General features: G+C 51.7%; 8 protein-coding genes across 8 annotated transcripts; 6 read left to right on the top strand and 2 right to left on the bottom strand.

Moving 5' to 3' along the window:
• The first annotated feature begins 53 nt into the window (after nucleotides 1–53).
• Nucleotides 54–3,173, top strand: BO95DRAFT_254270 (uncharacterized protein). Its single transcript, XM_025581463.1, has 16 exons — nucleotides 54–251; nucleotides 313–555; nucleotides 614–667; nucleotides 724–774; nucleotides 838–980; nucleotides 1,053–1,302; nucleotides 1,359–1,432; nucleotides 1,482–1,566; nucleotides 1,615–1,666; nucleotides 1,716–1,748; nucleotides 1,797–2,028; nucleotides 2,078–2,205; nucleotides 2,253–2,398; nucleotides 2,447–2,626; nucleotides 2,684–2,769; nucleotides 2,819–3,173. The coding sequence occupies exons 1-15, from the start codon at nucleotides 230–232 to the stop codon at nucleotides 2,737–2,739; spliced, it is 1,749 nt and encodes a 582-aa protein (XP_025438416.1). The 5' UTR covers nucleotides 54–229; the 3' UTR covers nucleotides 2,740–2,769; nucleotides 2,819–3,173.
• BO95DRAFT_517566 (uncharacterized protein) lies at nucleotides 3,002–4,410 on the top strand. Its single transcript, XM_025591908.1, has 3 exons — nucleotides 3,002–3,158; nucleotides 3,229–3,648; nucleotides 3,775–4,410. Exons 2-3 carry the CDS (start codon nucleotides 3,262–3,264, stop codon nucleotides 4,252–4,254), a joined length of 867 nt encoding a protein of 288 aa, XP_025438415.1. The 5' UTR covers nucleotides 3,002–3,158; nucleotides 3,229–3,261; the 3' UTR covers nucleotides 4,255–4,410.
• A 648-nt stretch (nucleotides 4,411–5,058) lies between these two features.
• Nucleotides 5,059–8,406, bottom strand: BO95DRAFT_372024 (WD40 repeat domain-containing protein; the record flags this gene model as incomplete). The annotated part of the gene is made up of 4 exons (XM_025582983.1): nucleotides 5,059–6,592; nucleotides 6,650–7,483; nucleotides 7,537–7,808; nucleotides 7,864–8,406. The coding sequence occupies 4 exons, from the start codon at nucleotides 8,404–8,406 to the stop codon at nucleotides 5,059–5,061; spliced, it is 3,183 nt and encodes a 1,060-aa protein (XP_025438414.1).
• A 1,642-nt stretch (nucleotides 8,407–10,048) lies between these two features.
• rrg9 (mitochondrial ribosome assembly protein RRG9) lies at nucleotides 10,049–11,159 on the top strand. The gene has a single exon (XM_025587399.1). It carries the CDS (start codon nucleotides 10,549–10,551, stop codon nucleotides 11,029–11,031), a length of 483 nt encoding a protein of 160 aa, XP_025438413.1. The 5' UTR covers nucleotides 10,049–10,548; the 3' UTR covers nucleotides 11,032–11,159.
• Nucleotides 11,160–11,430: 271 nt separating this feature from the next.
• BO95DRAFT_446498 (putative intracellular protein transport protein (Sat1)) lies at nucleotides 11,431–14,601 on the top strand. The gene is made up of 4 exons (XM_025587398.1): nucleotides 11,431–12,197; nucleotides 12,260–13,330; nucleotides 13,384–14,435; nucleotides 14,493–14,601. The coding sequence occupies exons 1-3, from the start codon at nucleotides 11,666–11,668 to the stop codon at nucleotides 14,259–14,261; spliced, it is 2,481 nt and encodes an 826-aa protein (XP_025438412.1). The 5' UTR covers nucleotides 11,431–11,665; the 3' UTR covers nucleotides 14,262–14,435; nucleotides 14,493–14,601.
• Nucleotides 14,602–14,977: 376 nt separating this feature from the next.
• BO95DRAFT_254200 (Mob1/phocein family protein) lies at nucleotides 14,978–16,621 on the top strand. The gene is made up of 6 exons (XM_025581462.1): nucleotides 14,978–14,988; nucleotides 15,068–15,240; nucleotides 15,469–15,632; nucleotides 15,732–15,825; nucleotides 15,893–16,026; nucleotides 16,158–16,621. Exons 2-6 carry the CDS (start codon nucleotides 15,218–15,220, stop codon nucleotides 16,397–16,399), a joined length of 657 nt encoding a protein of 218 aa, XP_025438411.1. The 5' UTR covers nucleotides 14,978–14,988; nucleotides 15,068–15,217; the 3' UTR covers nucleotides 16,400–16,621.
• Nucleotides 16,622–16,863: 242 nt separating this feature from the next.
• On the top strand, nucleotides 16,864–18,257 carry BO95DRAFT_421702 (F1F0 ATP synthase subunit 5; the record flags this gene model as incomplete). The annotated part of the gene is made up of 4 exons (XM_025584573.1): nucleotides 16,864–17,031; nucleotides 17,398–17,715; nucleotides 17,795–17,884; nucleotides 17,944–18,257. 4 exons carry the CDS (start codon nucleotides 16,864–16,866, stop codon nucleotides 18,055–18,057), a joined length of 690 nt encoding a protein of 229 aa, XP_025438410.1. The 3' UTR covers nucleotides 18,058–18,257.
• A 1,219-nt stretch (nucleotides 18,258–19,476) lies between these two features.
• BO95DRAFT_372103 (uncharacterized protein) lies at nucleotides 19,477–23,075 on the bottom strand (the record flags this gene model as incomplete). The annotated part of the gene is made up of 9 exons (XM_025582985.1): nucleotides 19,477–19,846; nucleotides 19,904–20,689; nucleotides 20,739–20,835; nucleotides 20,889–22,332; nucleotides 22,402–22,501; nucleotides 22,556–22,673; nucleotides 22,734–22,756; nucleotides 22,851–22,866; nucleotides 22,952–23,075. 9 exons carry the CDS (start codon nucleotides 23,073–23,075, stop codon nucleotides 19,477–19,479), a joined length of 3,078 nt encoding a protein of 1,025 aa, XP_025438409.1.
• Between the last annotated feature and the right edge of the window lie 760 nt (nucleotides 23,076–23,835).

Genomic DNA, 23,835 nt, shown 5'->3' with positions numbered 1-23,835 from the left:
GAGTCAAAGCCTGCTATATTTGTAGTGCCATACATATAGGGAGTATGCCGGTCAGGTGGTCCCCGATGCCATTGTGTATCAGGACCACCCTTTGTCCTAGTGCGGAGTAGCAACCTACTTACACGAGCCATGCACTTCCACTACATCGCCCAGGGGTATCGTGCAGTTCCCTTCCAAGTCAAGGATTTACTTCATAACAACCATCTGCAGCCCGTCTCGGATTTCTAAAATGGCAGGAGAGGCCATTCTATGTAAGCAGACTACCTCGCACCAGAGTGAAGTGCGCCCATGTACTGTACTTACCTCGCCCAGCCTTCGCAGGCGAAATTCAGAAGCAAGTCCAGGCAGACGACCACGAAGACCCAAGTCTACTTTCGGATGCAGCCACGTCGAACAAGCTAGACAGCTATCTCAGTCATCTGCCAATTTCCACAGGCACCTCCTCCTCCTCCATCCGCCGGCGCTTGAACCACGCAGGCACGGAACTGTGGAACAGCTGCACGCAGCGTATGACGAACTGCAGCGACCCTACAACATCCGTGGTCTTGTGCAAAGGTACATACACCCTTATCTGCCGTATAATCTCAGGTATCGAGACTGAGCGGAGACGTAGTCAAAGCGTTCGCATGGGCTATGCTCGACACTGCCGTCTCGAATAGGAGTATAGGTATAGCCTTATGGTCCACAAGGATGTCTGACACTACTAACCCACCTCTGCACCAGGGAGTTTCAGAGTCTTGGAGACAGCTTACAAGCTGATCAAGACTTGTATAGGTATGTATGACTGTCAAAGCGAGCATTGGCTACGGGCACAGCCCATGTTGACATGCGCCTCAGAACATGATTGCGTCGCCATCAGCTTAAAAATCATCGAAGCGGTAGCCATGCGGCTGGATGCGCTCGCGCACTTGGATACAGATGTCGATGAAGCGAGACTGCGCCAGTGCAACGTGCATTACTATGCGCTTCGGGTCCACTTGGTATGTCTCATCTTGTTGCGCGGAGCTGAAGTCTGGGTACTGTACGCTGCTGACGGGGAGGACCGGATTCAGGCTTGGATTCAAGGCAGACTGGACATTGCAGATCATTTGTTTCTGAAACTTCCTGACTTGAACACTGGCGACTGCTGTGCTCTGGATGTTTGCTTCAAGGTTGGGAGCTCGGCATTGTCATGCAGGCAGTACGATGTGGCGGCGAAGTGGTTGGAAAGGGGGTTGCAGCAATGCAAGCTGCTCGTTTCCAGTTCCAAAGAATCTGATGTAGCTTTGCGGAATAAGGCGCTTCTGATTCTGCATGCTTTAGGTGTGGGCCCTGGACTATCTGGGTCTTTCATATTTTATATACTGACTTTGGAACAGTTCGAGCGAATATATATCTTGATACGCATGACTCTCGAGACAATCTTGCGAGAGCCCTCGAGCAGCTCAAATCTGTAAGTGGGCCCATTCTCCAGTAATGCTTCTATGCCCATGCGTGTTTAGCTATATAGCAATGTGTTTTCAATTCGGCTTCTCGAGCTTGAAGTTCTTGCTCGAGGGGACAGGGATGTGGAACAGTACTTTCAAGGTGAGTTGTGCCACTATAATTAAGAGCAGTTACTGATATTCATGGCAGTACTACAAGACGCCCTCAAGGCGGTGGATGCCTCAGAAAGTAGCTTCAGAATGTGCGGATGCTCAGCTCGAATGACAAGGCAGCTCAGTAACCCTTAATAGGATCCTTTACTATATCGACAAGCTTCAGGACTCGTGAGTCACCATGTGAGCAACTGATACCCCTATCCTGACATGCAGCAGTCCCGAAATGTATTTTCATGCACTAGAGCGGCTCCTGACTGAGATGACTGGGAGTCCGCGCCTTGATCATGAACACCGATTACTCGAACATGTCTTTGTCAGGCTAGTCGATGCTCTGACAAATCCATGCTTCTCTGCACAGGCGAGCCTGCGACTCTTTAAGGAGGTTGTTGAAAACCTGAATTTCGACACGCAATTCCTTAGCGTAGAAGCACAACAAGCTTGTTTGATGGTATTCTCTCAATCCTATGGTCGACTATCAGTTACTGAGCGAGTCAAAGATAGTCTGGAAGCACATAAATCGAGCGATATCGGATCATGATGCACTCTCCGCAGAACAATGGTGTCTCTTCATGCTCAAACAGCCAGTCATTCCACTTTCCTCCGACACCAGATCTAAGCTATTCAGGTAAGAAAGATTGCCACATCTTCCCATCAAAGCTGACGAAGAAATAGGAGACTTATTCTTTGTGCTTCTGAGACACTGAGCACAACCGCTGCGGATACACTTTTCAACCATCTGCCAGAAGAATGCAGACATTGCCCGCTGACTTTGTATCTGATGTACAAGTTGACCCTGTGGAATAATACATGTACTTCTAGTAGGCAGTTCTCCTGCTCCCTGTTTCTAGCCTTCTAACAAGGCACAGGTTTTGTCTATATGCAAGCACTGTTCGAGCTCGTTGAGACATCATCGCCGTATATCATATCATGCATAGCGGAAGCATTTCGACAGGGAAAGATGATAGAGGCACTTCAATGTCTTCAGCAAACTTTTTTGAGCAAGGAAGGCCTTCAACTCGACAACCAGACAGGGCGTGTATTTCAGTATGTGTGAAGTTGAGTGCACCATCAGCTTTCCCGACTGACAATAATCCTATGTCTACCATCCTATATCTTGTCACTGAACTCGACGCTTGCGATGCCAAAGATGAAGGGCTAGTAGATGCAATAATATTTGCATTTGAATCAGGTGCGTGGCCTCTTAACAAGTCCGACAAAGTGTTAGCTAACCCGATTAGCCATAGATAGGTTTCCCGGTCAGAAGCGAGCAGGGGCTTTCACCACCGACGAGATAGAGTGGCTTGCGAAGAAGAGCTACAACCTGGCGCTGAGACTACGGGACTCGGAACCAACTGAGCAGACCCTGAGTCTCGTTGAAACATCCATCAAGGTAGAAGACAGCCGCTTCCATTCCATCTCCAAATATCCAGACTTACCAGCCTCTATTTCACAACCCTACACCAGGAACAAGTCAATTCAACCGATCCACCACTCAACACCACGTACCTCCTGTGTCGATTTCTAAAGACAACCAAGCACATATCACTTGCGCGACAAACCACCGATCCAACAAAGAAGGTCATCTTGCCCCCTCCCCCCGGCCCCTTTCCATCATCCATAACCCTAACTCAAACCCCTTGACATCCAGAAAACCCATTACACAGCAGCCCATGAATCCAGCATGGCCTTCCAAGCAAACCTCACCAACTACCACCAGTGGCCCTACAATTCCAAAGCAACCCCAACTCCAGTTCCAAACTTGCCCTCAAACGCCATTCCCGCTTCAACCGCAAGCCTGAATTCAGACAGCACCGCCTTCTGGCTCCCAAAATACCGCATCATTCTCGCCCTTGACCTAGAAGCCTCAATCCATCTCAACAGCGACGACGACAACAACAACAGCAGCAACAGCAGCAGCAGCAGCAGCAGCAGTAATTGGAACCACATAACCAACCTATTCCACCTCTCCTCTCCCATCCTCACTCCCCAACAAACAGCAATCTACCTCGACATCCTCCTCTGCGCCAGCACCACCACCCCTCTCACAAACATCATCCAATCCATCAAGGTACGTCCCCCCTCCCCAATACGAAGAAGAATACAAACCACCCCTCCAACCTCCAAGCCCAAGCCCCATCAAGCCCCAAAGCAACGCCTAGACACAGCATATTCTAACCACAACTTAAAAAAAAAGCATCTCCTCCGAACAATCCACACCTCCCCCTCCCCCGACCTCACTGAATCCACGAAAACAACCACCATCACCACCACCATGTATCAGACCCTCCCCCGGTACCTGCACGTGCTGTACCATCTCGCCCTCGACGCAAGCCAGCCCGATCTCGCGGAGTCGGTCCTCGATCAGGTCCTGGTCCTCGTGCGGGACTGGCAGATGACTGAATTCCCGGCGGTGGAGGTGCAGTGGATGGCGTCGGTGGCGTTCAATCGGGCGGTGGATTTCTATCTGGCCGGGGAGGATGGGGAGTGTCGGCGGTGGGCGGGCAAGGCGATTGCGTTGGCGGACTTGCTGCTGGTGGTGGTGGATGGCGTGGGTGGGGAGGATGGCGGGGGTGGTGCGTTGGGGGAGTTGTTGAGGGCGAGGTATGGGAAGTTGATGGTGGGAGGGGTGAAAGGATCGGGGTCAATGGACAAGGAGTCGGGTGGGATGGTCTAAATTGGGAGGTTTCAGCTGTAGGTGGCAAGTGTTTTCTCCGCCTCCACCTCCGCATTATGAATGTATGAGCGAGTCTATGGCTCAGCTACCAACTTGATATGAGGGGCAAGTGTGACAGGTCTATATGTAGCTGGGTGATCGATTAAAATCTAACACGGAAAAAGACACGGTCAATTACGTATGGGAAAGATCCATATCCCGATGCAAGAACCATCAGAGTTAGGCTTGCTATGGTATTCGGCCAATATGGGTATCATTTTGAGCTTAGCTAACAAGGCCAACATAAAGGATGTGATGCAAGTGAAAGGAGGTTGAACAACTTTCCGGGAAAGAACCAATGACACCAAAGAAATGCGCTCGAGGAAGAGTATAAAGAAGGTTTAAGGACAGGGGCATATGAACTTGAAGTAAAAATCCCAGCCCAGGAGCGAAGCCCTCACCTTAAGTAGAAAGAAGACTAAATGATGCCGCAGCATAGCGACTGGATTGGATGGGGACCGCGAACTCAAATGTGTCCTTGCATAGAACGCCGGTAAGAAATGAAGGATATATCTCCTGAAATGTGAAGTCCTCGCAAATGAGAGGTTAAAACGAGGAAAAAGTACATCGAGGCACCTGAAACGCTTAGAGCTAAGGTGGTGTAACCGATGAACTCATCAAGGCGAAATCAAAGTGCATAGGTCCCGCTTGAATGATATGTTATGACAGTTGAGGGGCAGAAAGGAAAGAGGATGACCAGGAAATACTGTGGTCCCTAGAATGTGATAGAAGAGTGCAATGGGCCTGCCATTGAATCTCATTTGTTCAATCATCGCCATTCAGAATAAGGGAAGAGATCTCTGAGGGCGCGAACGAATCTGTCCGTTGAACTTCCGGCATCGAAGATAGTCGCTCGGTGCTATATGAGTCTTCATGGAACTTGCCGATTCGAGATATCTTCTGATTTTCCTTGCCGCTGCTGTCGGTATCGTTCTCGAGGGTCTCACGGGTCCTGTTCCGGGAGGCCAACACACGCAGCGTGAGCTCTAGCTCCCTCTCCAAATCCCTCTGAGTATGTAAATACTCTGTCGAGCTGTTGAGCTTTTTACGGTAAGCCTTTAATGTTCGACATACTTGTTCGGTGGACGTATCGAGTGCGCCGAGATCGCTTTTCCCCATACTCCTAGCACGAGCCCGGAAGTCCATAGATGAACGGCGAGATTCTTTGCGGCTACACACGGCCTTCTTAGCACTAGGAGGCTTCTGTTTGCAGAGTGAGGGTGATGTATGTGCTTTGTCTCGATGAATGCCAGACGTAGGTGAGCGGCGACTAGGTGTCGATGCGGGTGAGGTCGGAGAAGTGCTTCCAGATCTAAGGGAAGGGGAAAGGGATAATTTAGCGAATTTCCGCAGAAATGTTGGAGAATGTCCACGCGCAGGGGTCGGAGTGACCGCAAGATTCTCCTGCCGCTGAAACTCGGCAATCTCATGCCTGGACAGAACTTTGCGTAAAGGAGGCTTGGAGACTGCGGAAGCTTTGGTTGGAACGTCATCGTCTTCCTTATTACTAGTGTGCACGGAATCTCGAGGTGTTTGAGCAAGCAGCGATAGATCCCATAGCATAACGAGACCATCAATCCCAGAGCTGACTAGAGAGCACTTCTTCCCTTGGCTCGATGACTTAGAACTCCTCGAGAGCAGACAAACGTCGCTAACTCCTTCGGTATGTCCGAATTCAGCCGCGAGAAGGACGCCTCTGTCCAAGTCGTACACACGGATAGACTTGTCTGATCCTGAAACTCCTACGAGCATTCTAGGGGTATCATGTTCCGGATCGTCGGCAGAGACAGCTAGGGAGCTCATGACCACTGTATCAGTTGAATCAGCGTCAGTGGTCCGGAAAGAATGAGTTTGTCGACCAGAACTCAGGTCAATGCGCTGAACAAAGCGATCAGTAGTGGAGACAATGAGTGTGTTCTCATTTTTTGGTAGTAGTGCCATGGATACTGGCGAGGCCTTCAATGTTATCACTTTAGAGACCAAATACGCGAAAGCAGACGCGCCGTGAGCCTCGCGACTCACGCACTCTCTGATCTGAATGGTACGATCGGCAGAGCATGATACTAGTCGCTTTCCATTATCGATGAAAATAATTTCATTGACAGCTCCAATGTGGTCGTCCATGGTCTGAATCAATTCAAGACTCTCATTTGCCCAGAGAAACAATTGTATAGTGCGATCGCGACTGGCGCTAGCAATAAAAAGACCCTGGATGGAGGAATGGACAGCAATATCAGTGATCTCCCCACTATGAGCTCGGACTTCTTGAATGCATTTCCATGGGTGATTCAGCCAGAGTCTAGTAAACGTATGTTAGTGAGAGTATAGCAATGGCCAAATCGGGTCAATATGATACCTTAGGACACCAAATTTGTCGCCGGACAAGAAGTAATCCATGTTATCAGTAGCACACAAGACTCTCAGCTCGTTGGAGATATCCTCATTGACCCCTGTGGGATGCTCAAGAATGATCGAACGTGAGTCCCGACACTTGCCTGTGTCATCCCAGAACTTGACAACTCCATTGCGTGACCAGGTATAGACTTCTGCTCCAAGGTCATTGGGGTCCGAGAATGGACGAATACCAAGGACAGCATCCCTGTGAGCTTGAAGAGTGTTTCCCAAATCACTATCATTGATATCCAGATCATCACTCAAGTCTTCAGTCGAGAATATCTTGAGAGCGTTGCTAGAGTCCATTGCCACCAAGTTGGGACCAAGGCATCCAATACATGTGATGGTGGGCCCCTTTGAACTTGGTTCCACTGAGGATCTACCAGAAAACGCAGGCGAAGATGGAACGGTTAAGGAACGTAATTTCGCCAAGGTCATGCACTGGATACGTCCGCCACGTCCACCAACCCAGAGACATGAGCGGTCCAGATCGACCGCGAGAGAAGTGATAGCATAATCAAAGTAATGGGCAACAGACAGCTTGTGTGTTCCCTCGTTATGATCCAGGAAGCAAAGAGCCCCCGTGTCTGTTCCTACTACTGACTCGCAGTCAGAAACGCTAGCTACACTGGTGAACGTGCTTTCTGCTAGCGAGCCCAGCAAGCAATTTCTCCCAGACAGAGCTTTCGGAGTATGGTTTGATGGACTGGCGCTTGGTTCGGCAGTAAGCCGAGATTTTGGAGATCCCGGTCTCGCGTCCGGCAGCCTCCAAACCTTAACATGTCGGGTGCCCACTCTGAAGAGCTTGTTAGTACTAGGCCAGACAGAGCGATAAATAACATTACTTACGTGACCAAAGTCTGCCCAACCCAAGCCATGTCGCGAATGAATGAAGTGCATTTATTAGTGGAATGCAGCCTGGCCGATCCTGTCTTCGGGTTCACGGACCAGACAAACAGGAATCCATCATTGACATCGCCAAGGGTGGCAAGATACTGTGAATCTGGGCTGAAAGCCAGTCCACGCACCCCAAACGTATGCTCGGTCAGAATGGAGAGTGGGACTTCACCAGAGGCGCCTTTGGCGGTTGAGTAGATAAGGACCCTCGGACCATATCCAATCTAACAAATATCAGCATAGGAGTGAGTTGATACAAGTTAATTTACGGAGACATACCTCCCCAACGGCAAGCAGACCCCCATTCGGACTAATCGCGACGCTGGTGACTGCTTTCACTCTTTCTCGAGATGACCATCCACGTGGACTATTGCACTCCACCAGCTCATTACCGGCATTACCACCGTGCAGGACGCTTTGGGCTGCAGACCTTGTACCCGAAGGAGTTTTTGCTCTGCTATCTGGAGTTGTGGGAGGAGTGGAGGTATTATAGAAAGAGGTGACAGGATTGACACTGGTCGCAGAAGGTCGCGCCCTGAAGAAGCGTTGCTGGAGGGTTCTTCTCTCGTCTATTTCCGCTAGGACGACGGTCGAGCCAGCGCAAATAGCGAAGGAATTACTCTCCGCATGACTGGAGAAGCCTCTGGGCGAGTTGGTGGTGGTACCAATTACTGTCTGGAGGGCCAGGATTGCCTGTTGTGGTGGTGTCTTGTGCATCGAAGAGCGTGTGGAGGGTCTCAGAACAGGTGAATTTGTAGGTGTGATGCGAAAGGACGACCCCGAGCTGGTCTTGCTTTTCGCGCTCAGAGTATTGTAGGCCATGGCGAGTCGGAGCGGGTTTGTAGGTGGATTATGGTAAAACGCCCTGGAGACAAGGGGAGAGGGTTTGGTGCATTGATACTTTCGAGTAGTGATGTTTCAAAAGGAATGGGCGCTTGTATGAAATCGCCTGAGAACTGGCAAGTCGTATCGCTCATATGAGGAAGGAGCCGCGATTGAGGGGCTGCGGAGGGGATTTGTTCGAAGCCTCCTTCCGTGTTGGTCACTGCGAAGAATGATAAATATAGTCAATGCGAGTATTCTTGGTTGTATTTGTGAAGCAGCGTCGTTCTAAATTTGTCCAATGCAAGTGGTCGGGTGCGCAAAGGCTGGAGAAGAGGGGAGCAGAAGGCGGCGGCGGCGGCGGCGGAGGAGCTTCAAGGGAACGAAGGGGTAAGCAGATCACGATCAAGTCATGGACTGAACCACCGATGAATGAGCGACTAGAAAGAAGAGAGACAGTAAGAAATGAAGAGGAAGAGCAGAAAAGGAGAATCGGGCAAACGATTGAAGCAGGCGGATAATGAGTGAGAAAATCCGATTTGAAGATCGGACAAACAGAAGAATGTGAGGCAGGTAAACACTGTAACTTAGCTGCTCCTCCTTCCACGCCGGGCGGAGAGCCGAAAAATGACGGACGAACCCTTGGGTTTTTAGCGCGGGAAGCTAAAATGAGCGCCCGGCGATGGGAGATCTCCCCGTTGTCTGATCGTCCCGGAGCCTGCAGCAACGAGAAAGGAGAGGAGCGGAGAATGAGAATAGAAGGTCTGTTGCATTAGTTCCTTGCTGTTTGGCGCACTTCTTTGAGGGTCTAGTCACGTCAAAATCTGTTGCAAGACCTTGAGACACCTGGGCAGTGAGCGAAAGGCAGATCACATCTGATCATGTCCACAACGCAGACATTAAGTGGCCCCAGCCTGTGGGGGGAGGGGGGAGAGCATCCACCCTTGGGAATGGCGCCCTTTCTGACTTCGGCACCCAATTCATCCTTCCATCTGGGGTCGCAGGCTGTCAACATTCAACGTTTGGTGGGAAAAGGCCAATGGGCAGGAAATACGGAGCGGCACGTCCTATTCATTCGGTACCATGGTCTTGCTCTAGGGAGTCATCATATTGAGTTGAATGGTCGAATCATTCATTGCTGCGCTACCGCTCAAAGAACATTGCATGCTTCAGGCAGATGTTGGGTAGCAGAATGTCTAAGGTATTCTTTGACCGTTGAAGTAAGTCCTCCGCTGCACTGGGTATATTGCACTGGCTTGAATTGTCCAGACTAGGTTTCGGTTCCTGCAGGCCGCGAGGCAGTCTTTGTTGTCCTTAGGACCACTGACAAGAGTATGGACTTCGCGCCGAATCAAGGGGGCTGCTGATTCGCGCATCTCACAGATTCTTACTCTTCACTGGTCAGTAAGCCATTATGAATTAGCGGTGAGCAAGTTTCAGATAGAACAAAAGCAATGAGAATGTCGAAAATCTCCTTGCTATTCCGTCTGCCGACATCGTAGATGATAGTGGATTGGATGGTGGAAGGTCAACAGTTGACTGAGTGGTTGTATGTCGGCCAGTCACATGACTACTGGGGGAAGCGGTAAATTGTTCTAGCCCCGTTTCTAGAAGTCTCCCGCGGGATTTTATCAGCGCGATACTTCTTTTTTCTGGTCGCGTTTGCCTCCGACAAATTCCCCAAGCCAGCGCATCATCATGTGGCATTCAGGGGCTGCTTCAGCACGAATGCACCTGTCATCTCTGCTGCATGAAGCTTTTCAACCAGATCTTGCTCGCTCTACCTGTCGAGTTTATCAACGTCGAAGCTTGTTCCCGATAACGCCTCTTGCCTATCGCAAGCCTGGCGCCCAACGCAGTTTCAGCTCCACTCATCAAATCCAGATACATAAGTCTCATTCATTGTTGTCGTCCACCGATACCCTCGAATATTCTCCGGATGCGACGAACAAGATAGAAACAGCCACACCGGCAAAGAACGAACGTGGCGACAGCTCGACAGATACCGTCGTACAAACCCCAGAATCCTCATCTGAGACTAACCGGGTTCCTTTTACAAAACGAACGGATGCCAAAGGCGCTGGTAGAGGGAGAGCTGAAGGCTCTCGCAGCAAAACCGATTCACGCGGCGATCGATCGAAAATGAAGCCCTCGGAGAAGACCAAGCCTTTAGAGAAGACAAAGCCCTCGGAAGGGAAGCCAAAGACTTGGAGGGATGCCATCAAAAATACTGGCCCGCCGAAGAAGAAAGAGCACTGGCAAACCCAGAAGGCTGCTCTGAAAGAGAAGTTCAAGGAAGGATGGAATCCTCCTAAGAAGCTCTCCCCCGATGCGATAGAGGGAATCCGACACTTGCATCAGGTGGCACCAGATAAGTTCACCACACCTGTTCTCGCCGAGCAGTTCAAGGTCTCGCCAGAGGCGATTAGACGTATCCTGAAGAGCAAATGGCGTGCATCAGACAAAGAAATGGAGGATCGCCGGAAGCGATGGGAGAGACGACACGATCGCATCTGGGCTCACATGACTGAGCTCGGCTTACGACCACCTACCAAGGATACGGAAAAAATTCAAGACTCGCAAGTCCTCTTTTATGAGGCTAAGGGCGATGAAGAAAAGGTATAGACGACCTCGCTATGGCTTGCAGGAGCACAAACACTGTATAATACCATTGCATGATGTATATTGACGAGCAGGGACGGTGGCGTTGTATGGGTTGGCGTCATTTCACTTCTTCCTATCTCTAAATTGAAGGCAATATCGTCTGTCCTAGCGCACTTGCTCGTAGTGATCAAAGCTCTAAACAAGCAGGGAACAGTATTGGATCAGGAACCCAACATGACAGTAGACGTCTTACGCGCACAGTCGAGTTTTGCTTATTAGTTGTAAATTGCATTTGATGTATGCACTCATTAAGGGTCTCGGCTAGACTAGTAAACCCATCCTCTCCTCTGCTGCCGCCGCCGCCGCCAGGAACGTTATGGAGCGGACTGAATCGCTAGGCTACGTTCACCCGCTTCCTTTCGGCTCTCCTAATTCTCCTTCCACCATTATGTCCTTCTCCATTTGACGCCATGCCCTAGCTGGCAAACATCAGATCATCTTTTGACTATCTTCCTGGCGCGTTGGTTTAGGGTTGTCTTTCCTTCAAGGTGGCGGCTGGTACCCACCAACCAACTGAACTACCCCGAGCTTCCTCCTTCTGGTCTTACCTGTGCGCGCTCACCCAAATCCACATGGGAGCCTTCCAATCGCCGCCATGCCATCAGACATCCAAGTCTTTGTGAAGTGGAAAGACCAGACAATATTTGCGGGGGAAGATGTGGAATGCACTATTACCTTCAAGAACGTTGCGGAGACGAACGTGGAACCCCATCCCGGGGGTCCGACCTCACACCACAGACAACCTTCGCGAGCTACAAGCACCCACTCCGAGTCATTATTCTCGCTGAAATCCCCTCAGAAATTCTTCTTCAGTCCGCATCGTCGCTCGTACTCCACAGCAGCTAAGAAAAGCCCGTCGCACCGCCTTTCTTCCTCGGTGAGCTCGCCGTTGATCGGCTCGCACAGCTTCCCTCCTCCGTCTACTCCTCGCAATGGCTCAGCCGCCAGTGGCAAGCATAAACGATCGGTCTCTATACTCTCCATCGATAGTGAAGGAACCGGAGAGCCGACACCCCGGACATCATCACAATTCAGCCACCCCCGACCACTAAGGCGTCATGGGCGCGCGGCAAGTCTACAGGTCTTGCCAAGGAGATATGAAGCATATGAGGATCAGTCCGCAATAGGTACTTGATAACGAAGCAGAGATCAAGGGCATGGGTTGAATGCTAAAAGCTTGCATTTCTAGGTGGTCGCAGTCCCGTTCGCAGCTTTCCACCTACGGAGTCCTCAATTCATTCATCTCCCGGGAACCCCAGAATTGACATCGACGGTCCGAATGACACCAGCCGCCCTGGCTCAAATATCTACAGTCCCAATCGATCAATCGAGCCACCTCGTACCCCTGCGCGTCGGCCTCCATTATCACCGATAGAATTCAAATTTCCGCCGTCCCCAGCTACTGACACCAACAGCCATATAGGCGTTTCAACATTAACATCGCCAATTGAAGAGAATCCTACAGCACCCAGACCTAATGGGAAGGAAATGACGGCTTTGACGGCACCAGGACATTTGCCGCAGCTAACGAGAATCATGTCAACTTCCAGCCTGGCTGGAAGTCACAGAAGTAGTGGGGATTACAACTCGATCAGCGACAATTCCTCAGAGACTCTCCAGTCCGAGTATACAAACTATTCCATGACAGTGCCGCGCCCGCCTATTGTATCCCGCCACTCACGACATGTGTCAAGTGTGGAATCCCCGGGGCTTTCGCCTCACACTCAGACACTGCTTATGGGTTACGCACAGATCAGCGCTTCATTTACTGTGGATGGCTCTCTGATTCACCAATCTATCTTTGAGGAAGTCAAGCGGAAAGGTGTTGTCGGAGGAGCAGGGGGCGCAGTCAGTCCGCTAAGTTGGAAACCAGGTGCGAGCGAAGAGAAGAGTCGCAAAAGCGGCGGCTTCTGGGGTGCGTTCAAATGGAATGCAATTGAGGAGTCATTGAGTGGTCTCCTCTCCAACAACGAACTGGATGGCTTACGAGACATGCGGGGCGTCTCATCGTCTCGATCGATACCACTACTTTCCACAACGCAGTCGCTTCTCTTCGTAGACTTGCGACTGGCACCTGGGGAGGAGCAGTCGTATTCGTTCTCTTTCACTCTTCCAAGTGGCTTGCCAGCTAGCCACAAGGGGAAAGCGATCAAGATATCCTACAATCTGGTCATCGGCACACAACGGCCGAGTAATCGTAACGAGCCGCAGCGGGTGAACCGCATTAGCATACCTTTTCGTGTGTTCAGCGGAGTCAATGGTAAGTGTTGGGCTCGAACCAACTAAGAACAAAGTGATTAATTCCTCTTACAGGCCAGGGAGATATCATGGGCCATGATCTGATGAGCCCCTATGTGCTGCTCCGAGACGAAGCTAGGGTACAAAAGGTCGGAACGAACCCAGCCCCAGTAGTGAAGCCCAAAAGCATTAGTGGCCCTACGTGGACGTCGGCCCCAGAATTCCTATCATACGTGGATGACATCCTTGAAAAAGCCTCCCGAAACAACTCGCTGCACCCACCCGAAGCTTCGGCGGAACATCGAGCAAGTCACGATCTGGCGACCGGTCGACTATCCTGCAAGGATATCATTGACCTCGCCATCCTTCGGAGCAATCAAGCGCTTCATTCATCTCGTAGCCCCAATCGGTTCGAGATCGCCCGCAACGGACGCCGAATCGCCGTTGTTGTCCTTAACCGCCCGTCTCACCGACTAGGCGAGACGATTATAGCCACCGTGAACTTCACCGATGCCGCACTTCCTTGCTACGCTCTACGTGCCACCCTTGAGAGCTCCGAGCGAGTTGCCCCGGCTCTGGCTATCCGATCGAACGCGAGCATCCGTCGTGCGACTCGCAAGGTCCATGCCTCGTATTTCGAGAACACGCTCTACGCGACCCGCGTGGTCTTCAGTCCAGCAATCCCTGTCTCTGCAACACCTACAATCCTCACCACTGGAGTGAATCATGAATGGGAACTCCGATTCGAGTTCGTTACCAGTAATGCGCATGACGGGTCAGCGCCATCGGGTTCGCGATTGTTGGAGGCCGTATCTGAAGACGAACGCGGACGGGTCATGTCAGCCTTGGAAACCATCGGGTGTGAGTCATTTGAGATCGCAATCCCAATCACGATTTATGGCGAGACAGTCAGGGAGCGGCTGCCAGAAGAAAACGAAGGATACGCTATTTGACATAAGCTATATGCGAACGATGTGTATCCTACTACAATTACAAGACGTTAAGAAAATAAGCGACTTCTGGATTCTATGACGTCGCATAGAGTCTAGGACAAATCCAGGTTCCTTGCAGTCTAAGTCAGTCCATGCCTTGGCTGCGCTAGACTGAAACAACGTAATGAGAGACTAGTAAGTTGGGGCATGCCAGCCAGAAAAAACTCCTCTGGGACGTTCTAACTAATAAAGCCTCCATTTCCTTGCGGCGCGACGGGGTCACCGGGGCAACGGACGGGGCGTTGGACGACTTGGGAGTTGGAAGACTGCATCATCCATGGTTCCGTGGGTGGGTGGGAAGCGTGGAGCAACTCAAGAGTCACTACGTACTCAAGTTGGTCTAGTGTAGATAGGAGCAGTAACTTAGTCTATAGATATTGTTGTATAGAATAGATGGTGGTAGTACTCATAGTAGATGCATTCCCCCGCAGCCAATTTATATTAACTCGTGCGACATTGATTAGTTCCTGGTGTTTGCGCCTCATCCGATCTGGTCGGGCCCGAATCGATCGCTGATCCCATCCTTCTTCTCCTTCCCTCTACTTCTCTTTTGTTTCTCTTCCCCAGTCCTCCTACCCCCCCATCGTCGCTCACTTGACACTAACTAAAACACACGCCTATAATCTCGTCTTCAACGCGCCCTTGAGGGACTATTGGCGCTCCAGACCCGGGACTCTTGGCCGAGCCAGTGAGTAACCCCCCTCTCAATGCCTGTGCGCACCCAGATGGACTGACGGATTGCTTGACTGTCTGGCATCGGAATGTAGGCGCATTCTCCTCCCACCACGCACTCGATCCTCCGCCGCCGCCGCCGCTGAAGGAAACAATTCCAGGCAGCCCGCGGCCTTCGACAGGCGACCCGTTCGCTGTCCTTATCTAGTCAAAAGAGAGAGTCTTTTCCTCACGCGAAAAGCGAGATGGCATCTTTCATCACCACAATGTCTGTCCCCGTCACCACCAATCCCTCCTCCTCTTCTTCTTCCTCTTCATCTGCTGCCCCGCCGACTCCGACGTCTTCACGGCGCCCTCTACCTCCCCTCCCTCTCGTCCCTTCAGTCTACCACAACACCGTCCATACTTCCCGCGCTCCTCTCTCTGAACCCCCCTCCTACTTGTCACCGGCGGTGTTCGCGCTGAAAAATGACCCCTGTGGACTGACACCTCCCAGCAATGCTCGCACTCGCGCGCCCTTCAAGCCGCGGTCGGCAGCCAAGGGCACCACCAGCTACCAACTGAGACAATTTGCGGAAGCGACGCTCGGCAGCGGCAGTCTGCGCAAGGCCGTGAAACTGCCCGAGGGCGAGGACTTGAATGAATGGTTGGCCGTGAATGGTGTGTTCCTGATACAAATCAAGTGACCGCCGAATGTGTATGCCACAAGCGTGTTGTCCGCGTGCTGATCCAACCATGTTGTTACCTTCGTCCCCGCAGTTGTCGACTTCTACAATCAGATCAACCTACTGTACGGCGCGATCACAGAGTTCTGCTCGCCTCAATCATGTCCGGAGATGAAAGCGACCGATGAGTATGCGAAACCCGAGTTTCCCAGGTGGTATATATGTCCTCAGAGCTGACAAGGATTCGTGAACTAGGTTCGAGTACCTCTGGCAGGACTCGGAGAACTTCAAGCGCCCGACGAAGATGTCCGCGCCCGAGTATATCGAACATCTGATGAGCTGGGTGCAAAGCAGCGTCGACAACGAACAGATCTTCCCCAGCAGGCTCGGTACGTGATGCCCCAACGGGGGGCGGAGGGTTCACCCGGTTCTGGCTGCAGCCGCTACAGCCGCTACAGCACTCTACAAGCTATAACATTGGCGGCGGTGGCAGGTGCTAACATTTGGAAACCCACTGCAGGTGTTCCCTTCCCCAAAGCGTTCCCCAGTCTGGTGCGACAGATCTACAAGCGTATGTACCGGGTGTATGCGCACATTTACTGTCACCACTATCCCGTGGTGGTGCATCTCGGCTTGGAACCCCACCTGAACACCAGCTTCAAACACTACGTTCTGTTCATCGACGAGCATCGCTTGGCAAGCGGGAAGGACTTCTGGGGGCCTCTGGGCGACCTGGTGGACAGTATGCTGCGGAGTGACTGATTTGCGGCTGACAGGCGAGCACACGAGAGGATGAAGGATGACGGGACCAGGGCGTTTGGGCGTGGAGGCATTCGTAAAAGGGAACATTTAAAGAAGGTCGTAGAGGCCGTCCGGCGTTTTTGTTTCGTTTCTGATAAAGGTATTGAGTTGATGGGCATTGCATATTACCGCTGTTCGATGTTTGTATGCGAATGAAAGCAGTAAGCAGTCTCTCTTTCCAATTGTCTGGTGTAGTATGAATATGAGTAGTACGAGAGGGAAAGAAGAATAGCCGAAAACCCGGCGTGTGCGGGACTCACGTGACCGCCCTAGCCGGCAGGAACTGAACCTGGCCCCGAACCTCGAGACGCCATCACCAAACGCAAGTCAGTCAGTCTCCATCGACGAAACACAGACGTCTTCTCGCATCTCCCTCCCTCCTCCACTCCCCCGGTTCGCCCAGGTCCTCCTTCTCACCGATCACCATGTTCTCCGTTCGTCTCGCCCGCGTCGGCCTCCGTGCCTCCGCCCAGCAGTTCACCGTGCCTCGCACTGCCGCTCTCAACGGTCTTCGCACCTATGCCACCCCGGCCCAGGAGGTCAAGCCCCCGGTGTCTCTGTTCGGCGTTGACGGCACCTATGCCACTGCTCTGGTATGCACACATCACACTCAGCACGGTTCTTCCTGGGGTGGTGGTCCAATTCGTTGCTGTGGCGTCTCCCCTCCGCCCTCGGTCCAATGGGTGTGCGCGCGCGGGCTGCTCCAATCCGTCTCGTCTCTTCAATCACACGCAAGATCAACTTTCCTACACCATGGGAAAATACCACAAACAGACCTATACAAGAACCCGAACTGAGACGAGACGGAAAGCGAGCAAGGGCACACAAGACACCAGCAACAATTGGGCGGACAAACACCAGCCCTTGTCCAAATCATCCACAGAAAAAAGCCTCCCCCTCGAAGGAAACAGAAAGCGAGATATCCGGCTAACTCAAATCCTTCTCATTGCTGCTTATAGTACACCGCCTCGGCCAAGTCCGCCGCTCTGGAGCAGACCGCCAAGGCCCTGGGCAACCTGAGCCAGACCCTCAAGGCCGACCGCAAGCTGATCGAGATCCTGAACGCCCCGACCCTTTCCGTCTCCGACAAGCAGCAGATCATCGCCGAGCTGCAGAAGGTGGCCGGCGGCGCCGACAAGGCCGAGATCATCAAGAACTTCCTGGCCACCCTGGCCGAGAACAACCGCCTGGGTCTGCTGGAGGGTGTCTGCGAGAAGTTCGCGACTCTCATGGGCGCCCATCGTGGTGAGGTCGAGCTGAGCATCACCAGTGCTCAGGTAGGTTGCCGTTCCTCCTGGAGCAATTCCAGGGTCTCAATCAGCACCCAAACACTAAACTAACACACCAAATTTCTAGGAGCTCGACACCAAGACCCTCAACCGTCTCGAGAGGGCCGTCTCCAAGTCCGAGTTCAGCCAGGGCAAGAAGCTCAAGGTTGTCTCCAAGGTAACTCCCCCTTTTATTATCTCCTACTCCCCAAACTGGACACCTAACAATGGCAACAGGTCAACCCCGACCTCCTCGGCGGCCTCGTCGTCGAAATCGGCGACCGCACCATCGACCTCAGCGTTTCCTCCAAGATCGCTAAGCTCAACAAGGCTCTCACCGATGCTCTGTAAATCTCTTTTGCTTTTTCCCGGCAAAAAGAAAATAAATTATGTTTGTTGATGGAAGCAACAAAACCGTCTCTTCCATCAGTATAACTATATTCCCTCATCCCCCCGAACCCGTTCACACACACCCCTTCTATCGTCTCACCTCCCTTTCATCCGTCATACAAATGTATCCTAAATCTCAATTATGCGACTTTTCTTTGAACTTTTTTTTTGGGGGGGGGGGGGGGGTTGAGGTATTATCTTTGGGTACTGGGGTTGGTTTCGGAGGTGTAAATGTGCTGTAGAGTGTGGAGTGGAGTGTACACCTAGAAGTAAGAGGTGTGCACCCGACGATGATGGGGTTTGAATAGGGTTGAGGTGTAGATGTAGATGTAGATATTAAGAATACTTATCTATCAGGCTACAAGAGCATCAACCCTCTAACAGTCAGACGATATCGAGCTCAGCCAGCCGAGTTAGACCCCATCATACTTGCACCATTACAGTAATACAGGTATATCCAGCGACAAGACCCCTGAATTTAGAGGGGGGTAGCGACGTTAACGAAGTCCAAGCCCAACCCCGACCCCATGCAGAAAGACTCCCCTCTTTAAAAAAAGTACCTCTGGCTTGGCTATTGTACATGCAGTACCATATCCGCTGAACGGAGCAGACCTAGTTGGCAATCCGGGGCAAGTAATCCAGAGGAGTTGCAGTATTGCAGAATCGCTGGCTGCGGACGGATGGACCGCGTCTTCAATGTACTGTACTGTACTGTACTGTACTGCACATCCTGTAGCACAGCTATATAGTCGGCGAGGCCCCTGCTCCTGGCTTGAGGAACGGGACTTTGGGTGTTGACTACTAGTCTAGTTCAGGATAAACATGTGTCGCTGGTTTGCGTGCTCGAATCTTGGTTTTGTGACTTTTTGTTGAAGTGAAGCAAGCGGGTGTTGGTTCTACATAGATTAGATATAATGCATTGGATTATATGTTGGGGTTTCGCTGAGGTTGGTCAATTTCAGGCTCGGGGGTGGTTCGGTTGGTGATATTATCAGATGGTAGACACTTAAAGAGGGGTGAGGGGGTTGGTTGGTTAGAGCGAGGGTAGACCCTGCACCAAGCCAGAGAATAACGAGAAACAAAGCCGCGGACAATTCAGGCGATGAATGTATCTTCACAGCAAGCGGTCTGAATGAGGGGTCATATCTTCATTCCATCTATGCAGCATTTCAGCTTGAAAAGGGGAGGGAAAAAAGAAAAAGAAAACAGATAATCAGACAATCTTTATTCATGCTTTCGAAATGATCACCGCTCTGAAATCAACAACATTACTACCCATCTAACACATCTTCGGAAATAAACATCTGTCTAACTTTGTACTAGGTCCCAGTCCCCGTCGACTTCATCTCTCTCTCATTCAATGTCATCTTTCCATAAATTTCAATGCCCGTTGGGGGCGCGGTCTGCCTGCGCCTCAAATTCATCCTCGTACGCTCCAATCGAAGCTTGGCTTCTTACGCGCTGCAGCTGACTCTCCACATATTTGTGAACATGCTCGTTCTGGAGGTCGGTGTCGACTTTCCGGTTTTCGTCGTCCTCGTCGAGGGCAGTCTCAGGAGCCGGGGTCTCGCGTCCAGAGAGAGTGGACTCGAAGTCGCTGCGGTTGCCGATTGAGCGGGTCGTGGAAGAGCGGCGAACGCTGGGACGACGGCTGCCGCGTGGGCGGGAGAATCGAGTGAAGACGTCGTCGAAGTAGTGCGATGCTGCTGCGTGGGGGGTGCGGGGTGTTTGTGGGAGACGGCAGTTGATACTAATAGCACTATTAGCCAGGAACAATAGACAGACAGACGTGTGAGGTGTGACATACCCTGTGTCATGGATGATCTTGGCAATGAGACCAGTCCATCCGCACTGGTGAGACGCTCCAAGACCGCGGCCGGTGTCTCCGTCGAAGAACTCATGGAACCACATGTAATCCTTCCAGTGCTCGTCAAAGTCGAGGAGGTCGGATCCATTGTGTACCGCCCGGCGGCCTTCGTCGTTGCGGGCGAACAGGTGCTGCAGCCGATGCTGAATCTCTTCGGCAATGTGCCCGAGATGCATGTACTCGCCGGAGCCTGTGGGACACTCGATCTTGAATGAATCGCCATAGAACATGTAGAAGCGTAGCAAAGACTCGATGAGCAGGAAGTTGACACACAACCAGATCGGCCCACGCCAGTTGCTGTTGCCTCCGAACAGCCCACTGTCGGAGTCTCCTGGAACATAGCTGACTCGGAATGTCTGACCGTTGACATCCATCGAATAGGGGTGTTCTCCATGATACTTGGACATCGATCGAATGCCGTGCTCCGACAGAAACTCGGTCTCGTCCAGCATGCGCTTGAGAATTTTCTCCAGGCGGTCCTTGCTCACCAACGCTAGAAGGAGTCGCTCGTCTTTGCCGCGGTGCTTCATGCTTGCAATGTTGCGCTCGGCCACATCTTGGCGATTCTCAACGAACCATTCCAAACGCTTCTTGAAAGATGGGAACTTGTTGATCAACTCGGGCTCAAGTGTGAGGACGGCATAGAGAGGGATCAAGCCGACCAAAGACCGCACAGGTAGCTGCTGGGTCCATGGGTCACCGTAGGAGATCGCATCGTAATAGAAGCTATACATCGTAAGCAATTATCTGAATTGTTAGGCATCGGACCACTGACCCATCTTCTTCGTTCCAGAGGGACGATTCCTGACCTCCTGATCGGAAAGTCATGGCATCACTAATCAGAATGAAGTGCTCGAAGAACTTGGAGGCAACTGGACCTCTATCAGCACATAAGTAGCTCAATATAGAGGGTGAGATCACTCACTGTCTTCGTAAATTCTCCGATGCTTGGCCAGCTCCAACGCGATGTTCAACATGCACAGGCAGTAGAAGGCCATCCATCCTGTGCTATCGGCCTGCTCCAGCACACCGCCGGTGGGGAGAGGCTCGGAGCGGTTGAAGAGGCCGATGTTGTCCAGCCCCAAAAAGCCGCCCTCAAAGACGTTCTTACCGTCGGAATCCTTTCGGTTGACCCACCATGTGAAGTTTAGCAAAAGCTTCTGGAACACCCGCTCCAAGAAATCAAGGTCCTGCCGTCCATACATCTTACGCTCAATCTTGAAGACGCGGAACGTAGCCCAGGCATGAACAGGAGGGTTCACATCACCAAAGTTCCACTCGTAGGCTGCAAGCTGACCGTTGGGATGCATGTACCACTCGCGAGTGAGGATGTCCAGCTGCTTTTTCGCAAATTCCGGGTCGATCATTGCAAGTGGAATGCAGTGGAACGCAGTATCCCACGCAGCGAAGAATGGATATTCCCACGAATCGGGCATCGAGAGAATATCCTCCATGTACAAGTGTTTCCACTGTTGGTTTCGAACGTGCTTCCTACCGGGGGGAGGTGGGATCATCGCAGGGTCGCCATTAGCCCACTGGTCCCAGACGAAATGGTAGAACTGCTTGTTCCACATCATTCCGGAGAAAGCTTGCCGCTGAATATTCCGCAAGTCATCGCTCATGGGCAAAGGACTGATATGGTAGTAAAAGTCATCGGCCTCATTTCTGCGCTGGTCGATCACATCATCCAGCACTTCTTCATCGATGAACGGTTCCAGGCGTCGAGAGAATCGGAAACGAACGACCACGCATTCGCCGGGAGGAACACCCTCGCCCTCATCAAAGGCATACCAGGCGGCAAACTTGGTACCCTTGTTTTCGGGATTGACTGCACCCTTCTCACCGTTGACAATGTGACGATGAAAGGCGTCTTTGACGTAGGGCTGATCATTCTTGGTGTTCCAGAGAAATTCGTTATTGGTTTCGTTCTCGGTGAACAGCAGCTTAGGAACCACATCTTCCTCCCCAGTCACAGACGGGGAAGGAGAGAACCGGACATAGCGCTCGCCAAGTTTGTGGTGTTTGGTCTTAGCGATCAGAGGATAGGCTTTCTCCACGGACGGCTTGGCGTTCTTCTCCTCATACCCCCATGCCCAGGTGTTGCGGAACCACACATGCGGGATGATGTGCAAGTGTGCTGGCTCAGGTCCTCGATTGTAGGCGATAATGCGGAACAAGAGTTCTTCCTCATCGTCGTCCTCTTTCGCAGTCTCGATGAAGATATCCCAGTAACGATTCTCATCGAAGGCATCAGTGTCGAGGATCTGGTACTCGCGGTCACTTTTCCCGCGTCGTGCGTTCTCCTCAGCAAGCTCCTGGTAGGGAAACTTCTTCTGGGGATACTTGTAGAGGAATTTCATGTAAGAGTGCTATGCGCGTGGTCGGATTAGAAACCAGAATGAAGTCAAATCCACGCCGAGGGAGCAGAAGGGTCTTACTGTCGGAGTGTTATCGAGATGGAAATGGGCCTCCTTGACACTCTCGCCATGGTTTCCCTGGGGATTAGACAAACCGAACAGACGCTCCTTCAAGAAGTCGCTAAAATCGAAGGTGAGCCAAGTTTACTACAGACGTGGACCGGACCCCACATACTCTTTGCCGTTCCAAAAAGCAAAAGCGATGTTTTGCAAGCTGTGGGTATCGGACACACCGGCGATACCGTCCTCACCCCAGCGGTAAGTTCGGGACCGCGCATGGTCGTGGGAAAAGTCTACAGCGGATCAGAGCGATCAGTCATGAGTGGTATAATCAGCATGTGAGCGCAACTTACAGCTCCAGGCATCTCCATTCTCACTGAAAGTGTAGAAATAAGATACTCCGTCAGCGATGGTTCAATTGATGCCATTGATGCATCTTGCAGCGAAATGCACGAAAGAGTAACGCTTACGAGTAATCTTCGCGAACTGCGGGGCGGCAGGAGAAATGAGGTCATTGCGTCAGTTTCAGGTGAAATCTCCCAGCCTCCAGATCGAAGGGGAGAGAGCATACCAGTAGCCCATTGTCTCTCGGCGACGTAGGGACCCCAGCGTTTCCAGTAGCGAGTGCGCTCGCGATCTTCCTTGAGTCGTTGCTCCTCGCGGGATTCGTACGAATGCTTGTCAATGAGGACCATGGTGACGCCGATCGAACGCCCTTCGGGTAGTAGATAAGAGAATCTACCACGGGAGGGAGAATGGCAGTTACAAACAACGGAAGGGGAGAGTGAGATGGAGAGAGAAAAGAAAAAGGAAAAGAAAACAAAAGAAGGAGAAACAGGTGAGGGGAAGGAAGGGGAAGGAGGAGAAAAGATGACGGAGTCGGAGTAAGTAAGTTTAGTTAGTCTAGTGTAGAAAGAGAGAGAGAGAGAGAGAGAGAGAGGAAGAGAAGGAAGCCGGAGAAAATGATGATGATGAGGAGGAGGGGAGGGGCAGCAACACAACCAAAGGAAACAGGGAATCCTTCCGGGAGCTCAGCGAGCTAGAAGACTAGCTGAACCTGATATTAATTAACAAGACTACGGTACCGACTAACTAGGTACTGTGCTAGGTAGCTAACTTATCATTCATGCTGCACGACAACACAGAGCATGAGAGGGGAGGGACTGGCGATAGCAGAGTCTGCCTGCTATGGTCTGGACCCTCGCTCGGACGCCTCTTTGGCGCTTTTCTGGGGTTTCGCCCGCGTTTTCCCTGGTTGGGGCAGAGCAGCACTGACATCATTGCCTTCACGGGCGTGCACCAGAATTCCACAGAAGAATGCAAATTGAGAAGTGTGATGAAAAGATAAAAAAAGATTGATGAGATTGACTCTGCATTGCTCCGTCCAGAGTTACACTCACCATCTAGTTCCTCAGCATTAGTTATTATCAATACGAACAGGATTCGCCATTTGCG

The sequence above is a fragment of the Aspergillus brunneoviolaceus genome (assembly GCF_003184695.1).
Source record: "Aspergillus brunneoviolaceus CBS 621.78 unplaced genomic scaffold BO95scaffold_72, whole genome shotgun sequence".
In the NCBI taxonomy this organism is placed as follows: domain Eukaryota; kingdom Fungi; phylum Ascomycota; class Eurotiomycetes; order Eurotiales; family Aspergillaceae; genus Aspergillus; species Aspergillus brunneoviolaceus.
The sequence above is the reverse complement of the archived record's forward strand: the minus strand, read 5'-3'. Positions and strand labels throughout refer to the sequence as shown.

What these genes read in the sequence shown, in the direction of transcription:
- BO95DRAFT_254270 (XM_025581463.1), top strand. Translation starts at nt 230, where the DNA reads ATGGCAGGAGAGGCCATTCTAT. An exon ending in TCTGATTCTGCATGCTTTAG is followed by an intron (nt 1,303 to 1,358) that starts GTGTGGGCCCTG and finishes ACTTTGGAACAG; the next exon opens with TTCGAGCGAATATATATCTT. An exon ending in CCCTCGAGCAGCTCAAATCT is followed by an intron (nt 1,433 to 1,481) that starts GTAAGTGGGCCC and finishes ATGCGTGTTTAG; the next exon opens with CTATATAGCAATGTGTTTTC.
- BO95DRAFT_517566 (XM_025591908.1), top strand. Translation starts at nt 3,262, where the DNA reads ATGGCCTTCCAAGCAAACCTCACCAACTACCACCAGTGGCCCTACAAT. An exon ending in ACATCATCCAATCCATCAAG is followed by an intron (nt 3,649 to 3,774) that starts GTACGTCCCCCC and finishes TTAAAAAAAAAG; the next exon opens with CATCTCCTCCGAACAATCCA.
- BO95DRAFT_446498 (XM_025587398.1), top strand. Translation starts at nt 11,666, where the DNA reads ATGCCATCAGACATCCAAGTCTTTGTGAAGTGGAAAGACCAGACAATA. An exon ending in TGAGGATCAGTCCGCAATAG is followed by an intron (nt 12,198 to 12,259) that starts GTACTTGATAAC and finishes TTGCATTTCTAG; the next exon opens with GTGGTCGCAGTCCCGTTCGC. An exon ending in TGTGTTCAGCGGAGTCAATG is followed by an intron (nt 13,331 to 13,383) that starts GTAAGTGTTGGG and finishes TTCCTCTTACAG; the next exon opens with GCCAGGGAGATATCATGGGC.
- rrg9 (XM_025587399.1), top strand. Translation starts at nt 10,549, where the DNA reads ATGAAGCCCTCGGAGAAGACCAAGCCTTTAGAGAAGACAAAGCCCTCG.
- BO95DRAFT_254200 (XM_025581462.1), top strand. Translation starts at nt 15,218, where the DNA reads ATGGCATCTTTCATCACCACAAT. An exon ending in GCATCTTTCATCACCACAAT is followed by an intron (nt 15,241 to 15,468) that starts GTCTGTCCCCGT and finishes GACACCTCCCAG; the next exon opens with CAATGCTCGCACTCGCGCGC. An exon ending in TGAATGGTTGGCCGTGAATG is followed by an intron (nt 15,633 to 15,731) that starts GTGTGTTCCTGA and finishes TCGTCCCCGCAG; the next exon opens with TTGTCGACTTCTACAATCAG.